A 6,000-nucleotide genomic window follows, 5' to 3' on the forward strand; every position below is an offset into this window, starting at 1 on the left:
GGCAATACTAGTACTCTCTCATTAAATCTTGAGGGTGAAATTATAACAAAAGTTCTATTCACATTTTAAAATCATATTCTTTTTTCCACATTATATAATGTTGGTAACTTTTTATCTGATATACCTTCAATAAAATCTTGTTTTCAGTTGTTATTTTGCAATGGTCACAGAGAATACATTATGATTGGTATCAAATTTAATGAATGTAACTGTGGTAATTTACAGCAGTATTCCATAGGTTATTAGATTTATATGAACAATATCTGCTGTGCCTCTAGCAGGCTTTCAAAAATTAAAAACATTATAATTCTATTCTTTTTGCTGTTGTTGCTCAAAGAACCTCTCTGAATCTTCTAATTCTATTAAAACCAAAGAGAGGATTTCTAATTATGTATTCTAATGGTTTAGAGCAAATAACATTACATCTTGGAACCTGTCTGGAATAACACACACTATTCAATAAAGATTACTTGAATACCTGCCTACTAAAAAGCATGAATGCTTGTCAGAAGGTAACCAGAGGACCAACACTACAGCTTTTAGTCCTCTCCACAGGACATGGTAATGAGAATTTAAAAGCCTCTCAAAGGAGATATAGTTCAATGACATTTTTTTTATACCTGAGTTGTTGATTATCAGTCTAGTGCTCTACCAACTGAGCTATCTTGTGTCTTAAAATTAAGCACTTCAGCTATTTACATAATACCTGATTAGAACAAAAGCAAGCAAGGAAGCTGCTATGAAACCACTAAGTACTAGAGACAAGACACTTAAGTGATGAGTACTCCTAGCTAATCAGCATGGAAATGATTGTTTTGCCAGTGGGTAGTAACAGAGCGAGTGACGTCAGCAACTAAGAAAAGAGGATTTCCCTCTCCTAGCCTCCAATTAGGAGGAAATAAAAAAAATTATATATTTTTTGATGGTCCGACGACACTTCAGCGTGCAGAAAACAAAAGTCAACAGCCATGGGTATGACTGGGGCAGATAGAACGTCATAGTGACGTCTGCTGACTTTGTTCCAATTGTTTCCAGCCCTTTCTGGTTTCTTTGAAGAATGTGTGTCATGTTTCTTATCTGTCTGCACTGTTAGTATCACTTGAACTGAATATCTCCTCTCTTGTTTATATCGTTTCAGAACACATCTTATCCAGGATAGGACAAGTCTGATCACAGTGAAAGGAATGTTCAGTGAATACCACTTTGGATCGAGGATACATTTGCTTCTTTAGACTGGCATGACTTAAAATGTTTCAGTTACTTTCAAAGATGGTGCCTACAACCTTTGTGAAAAGTAAACCAACTTCTGTACAGGCTGCCAGTTACTGAGAATACAGGTTACGACACCTTATCAAGGATCCAGTGAATGGAAACAACTATCAAGGAAATAATGTTCATAGATGGAATTTTTTAGTTTTTCTAAAGAGATGATCTGTGATATTGTTTAGCAAGATGCTTGAAAACAAGATGGATAATGCAACAAATTCCCCCACCATCAGCTCGCCTCATGGGTTAACATCAAATGATACTACATCTTCAGTCATAACAGTGGATAGCATAGCCAACACAACGAATCAGGTCTTCAGTGATTGGGTAGTGAACTTCGCTGAGGCACTGAAGGGCAATACTACCCTGACATTCCCCAATGACAATCAAGTTGAAGAAGCCAATACTTACTGGATTTCAAATGCATTCAACCCTTCCACTCCTGGGCTTTCAACAGACTTTGGCACAAATGGAACACTGGTGAACAATTCAAGTACACCGGGTGTGGACAATGAAATGCCACATTGGGCAACGATACTGGCCCTTCTTATGATGATAGTGACATGTCTATTGATTATCGTAGGTAACGTGATAGTGCTGATTGTATTCCACTACACGCCATCACTGAACAATGCATCAGGAATCTTCATCAAGTCGCTGGCTTGCGCAGACCTGGGAGTGGGAATATGCTGCTCTTTTTCCATCCACTCTTGGTTCCTTCAGGAGTGGCCTTACGGAGATGCAAGTTGTGCAATAACTGGCTACACTCTGGCAGTAGCCGTAGGGGTTTCTATCATAGGACTGGCTTGCCTTAGCATTGACCGCTACATAGCAATCACCAGACCTTTGAAATACTTCACCATCCTGACCAAGACAAGGGCAAGGATCATAGTAATAGCAGTATGGTTGATCAGTGCTGGAATATTCCTTCCATCAATGTTTGGATGGGGTACCTTCCATTACAATGACCACAGCTACGAGTGCTCCCTCCACTGGGAGGAGAATGTTGCCTTCTCATTCTTCATCATCGCTGTTCTAGTCGTGCCTGCTTTGGTCATCTCAACCTTCTGCTACGTTCACATCCTCAAGGTCAGCTTTGTACAAACCCAGCAGATTGAACGAACCGGAATGATGTTCAAATCGCCCAACCAACGGGAAAGTACTAGATCCAGCTATGAACGTCTCCTAGCAAAGATATTCCTTGTGATCATCAGTGCTTTTTATGTCACCTGGCTACCCTTCGTGGTGACCAAGACTCTGAGGGGTCTTGTAGACATTCACATTCCACCACCAGCCATGTTCTTTTTCTCCTGGCTAGGCATCGTGAACAGTTTCCTGAACTGCATCGTCTACAGCATCGGTCATCAATCATTCCGAGATGGATTTGTAGTCATGATACGAAAAAGCCGTAGGAGAGCCTCAACTCTCTCCTCTTGCTTCTTTACCTCAAACAGTCGCAAAAAGCATCACAAAAAGTTGAAGAAGAAAAATGGACATCTGTATTCCAATGGAAAGGAACGGTTTATTGATGTGCGCCCAATACCAATTCCCATTAAAGAAAGCTCCTTATAAAAATCACTGCAACTCAAGATGGGTTTCTGTATTTCTGTGTGCTATGAAATATACATACTTCAAAATTCACATACGTACTCATATCAAATGGTACTCAATGTCTGCAAACATAATACCATGCATTCAATTCAGCCCATTGCTGGTATATATATATATATATATATATTTGTTGTGTATATTCTGTACTACGCATTAAAGTAATCTTGGGTATCTGACAGTTAAGATGTTACACATGTATAATGAAAAATGAATTATGTATTTTGATGTACATGTAAAAATTATAAAAAATAGTTTTAAGATCTAACAAATATCCAGAACTATCTTCAGACTGTGTGTTAAAATTTTAATATACCTCATTTTTCATAGAAAGGGAATACATATAAAGGAGAATATTTCTTCTCCCATCGCCTAATATCCTATTTTTTTCAACCTTTTACGATGGGTATTCCTGCTATAGTGAAGAATTGACAACCCACAAGCTTTGCTTTTCTAATTTTCCAGTAAAAATACAAAGATTTCATGAGGTCAAAATAAATTTGGTTCTCCAATTGGCAAGAACTGTTAGTTTTTTTATATAACTTATTGTATGTAAACAAAATTTAAACGTACATGGATCAAAATGAATGATGAAAGCAAAATTTTAACTAAAAAATGCCAATTTGCACTTTTAAACAGTGATTTTGTTGTTTTCACTGCATTGCCAATTTAGATCGTTTACTGATCACCTAATTGGTATGAAAGGCGTAAATTCAGGAACACCACCACACACTCCACTGGAAATACTGGTATCAAATTTGTCAGTACATTTTGTCTTTCTAAATCATATTCCATTTGTGATTTGTAGAATTTATGATGAATGAAAATTGAAAAAGTGTCCAATGAAGGAGTGTTGTAATTCTAAGGCCCCAATTCACAAAGGTGGTTTTGAAAACAATGGGTTGAACCCATGGTTCATGCAGGTTTTGTGTATAAATTATCCCTCATTAGTGCATATATTAAAAAAATGTCCAATGCTGATGCAAGCTTTTGTCAAACTGATGCCTGTTGCCATGGTTTGAGTATTCTATTTCATTCATGAGTTCATTGTTTTTAATGAGTCTGCTCTTCAAAACAGTGGACACATGAATAAAATAGCGCACATTTTGGCGCACTTATGACAAAAGCGCACATCAGCACTGGTCATGTTCATGTGGTAAATAAGCGTAATTTATACAGGAAATCTGCATAAACCATAGGTTCAACCCATTGTTTTCAAAACAACCTTTCGGGCCTATGTTATCCATTATAAGTTCTTACAATCTGTTGTACATACAGGTATGTGGAAATAGTCTTTGTGATGCAGCAATATTATCAGTGAATAAAAACCACTGTAAACAGATAGGTATCATCCATAGTTGAGTCACTATAGCATACTAAGTACCAGACTGTGATGCCAGAACAATTAATCACCATGGAAACTGGTCCTCACATTTTCAAGTAGCCCAAGTGGATGTGATAAAAAGAATACAGGATCCTGGCTCTAACCGACTGGCACAATATTTATGGTAATGTGCTTTGTGTGATCTGCAAAGTAATCATTTTCATCTCTTTAATTCATACCAATTCATACAACATATGTTTTTTTTATGAATTTCGTAGTCATTTTATGTTGTCAAGTATCACGTTCATAAGAATTAGTTTCATAATGCTGAACATTCTTTTTTTTGTGCTAGATATTCAATCATTTGAAATCTAACCAGTCCCAAATAAAATTCTTGTTGTTGAAAGGCCGCATTCGTATGTAAAGTTTGTTATATTAATATTTGAAGAAAATTGTATAAAGTTTACTCCCGTTCTTCAAAATTCTGGAGAAAATTTGTTTAGATCATTCAGCACAAAAAGGGTCATCACCCATACAAAAACCATGTGTAATTTACAAAGAGCTTCAATGTCCAATAAAAGGTGACATATGTACATAGGTTTTCCCCTTCTTGTAATTTGGTTTTCTCTCAATATTGGCTGTAAAATGGTATGTATTACAATTGTGAATAGTTTAAAAGATATCACTTATATTTCATATATTCTTTTGAACCTCTAAAGTTACTGGTATATCAAAATCTTAAATAAATGTCACTAAACTGTTTACTTGCAACTGACTCGAAAATGTTACTATATTGTCCTACTATAGCAATTGTCCATATTGTTCAATAAAGTTTTACAACTATGGTAACTTTGGCATTACTGTAAACTACCATGGAATACTTGAATGTGATTGGCTGCTGGGCCCTGTTACCATGGTATTTACCATATTGGCAAAGTTACTGTGAGTGTGACTCTTTATGGTATGCACCTCAGAATTGTCCAAAAATGAAAAGAAAGCTGTATGAATAAAGAATAAACTACAGAAATTATAATTACAGAGATAGAGGAATGAAATTAAAAAGCCTTGTGATTTTGTGTATGGGTACACCAAGTGGAATTATGTCTAAGTGAAATAATGTGAGAAATGTATTTGACTCTTTGATGTACAGGTATTACTGATTAACAATTTACACACAGATCAGAGGGACAATGTAAGGCCACTTACTTTTCTACATAATTATGTAAAAACAAAGGGATTTCAAAACTTGAAATTCAACAAAAAATATTCTTAACTCATGTGTAGCAAAATATGCAACAAATATTGCTGAGTCATCTTGTAACCAAAATGGAAACATTTTCAGATATTTGTTACATGATTTGAATAATGTTTTTTCTAGATACAAGCAAATAAGGAAAATAAGCACTTTAGTATTGAATGCTATAATGGCATACATGTACCTCACTCAAGACCTATTCATTGATTCATTTCAATCCCAAAAATATTGGACTAAGGTGTATACTAAATTATTTTTCAGGCAATTAAGTGGCTCCCTAATTTCTGCAATAGACCATGGCACTGTCTGCTATAATCAAATTCAAATTAGTCGATTGCATGTCATCATATTAATTGATTCTGTGTCTATGTGCACAACATGGAAAGTGGATCTGATTTTATATCAGAGGAGAGGAGACATGCCTACGTGTAGGCCCTATATTGCTGGGGGCCTAAATTTAATTTAAGTGAAAGGGTTTAAAGAATGGAAAGGAATAAATAATTACATTTATCTAGGTGAAGAATGACAAAGGTAAACCTGCCAGGGA

General features: G+C 35.8%; 1 protein-coding gene across 1 annotated transcript in view; it reads left to right on the top strand.

Annotated features, from left to right (window-relative positions):
* Positions 1–5,798, top strand: part of LOC135156824 (probable G-protein coupled receptor 21) — a 28,297-nt gene extending 22,499 nt beyond the window's left edge. The window contains exon 2 of the mRNA XM_064110431.1: positions 1,139–5,798. Coding sequence (XP_063966501.1) covers positions 1,453–2,838 — 1,386 coding nt within the window. The 5' untranslated portion in view covers positions 1,139–1,452 and the 3' untranslated portion in view covers positions 2,839–5,798. The remainder of the gene's footprint in view (positions 1–1,138) is intronic.
* Positions 5,799–6,000: the final 202 nt, after the last annotated feature.

Source organism: Lytechinus pictus, chromosome 15 (assembly GCF_037042905.1).
Source record: "Lytechinus pictus isolate F3 Inbred chromosome 15, Lp3.0, whole genome shotgun sequence".
In the NCBI taxonomy this organism is placed as follows: domain Eukaryota; kingdom Metazoa; phylum Echinodermata; class Echinoidea; order Temnopleuroida; family Toxopneustidae; genus Lytechinus; species Lytechinus pictus.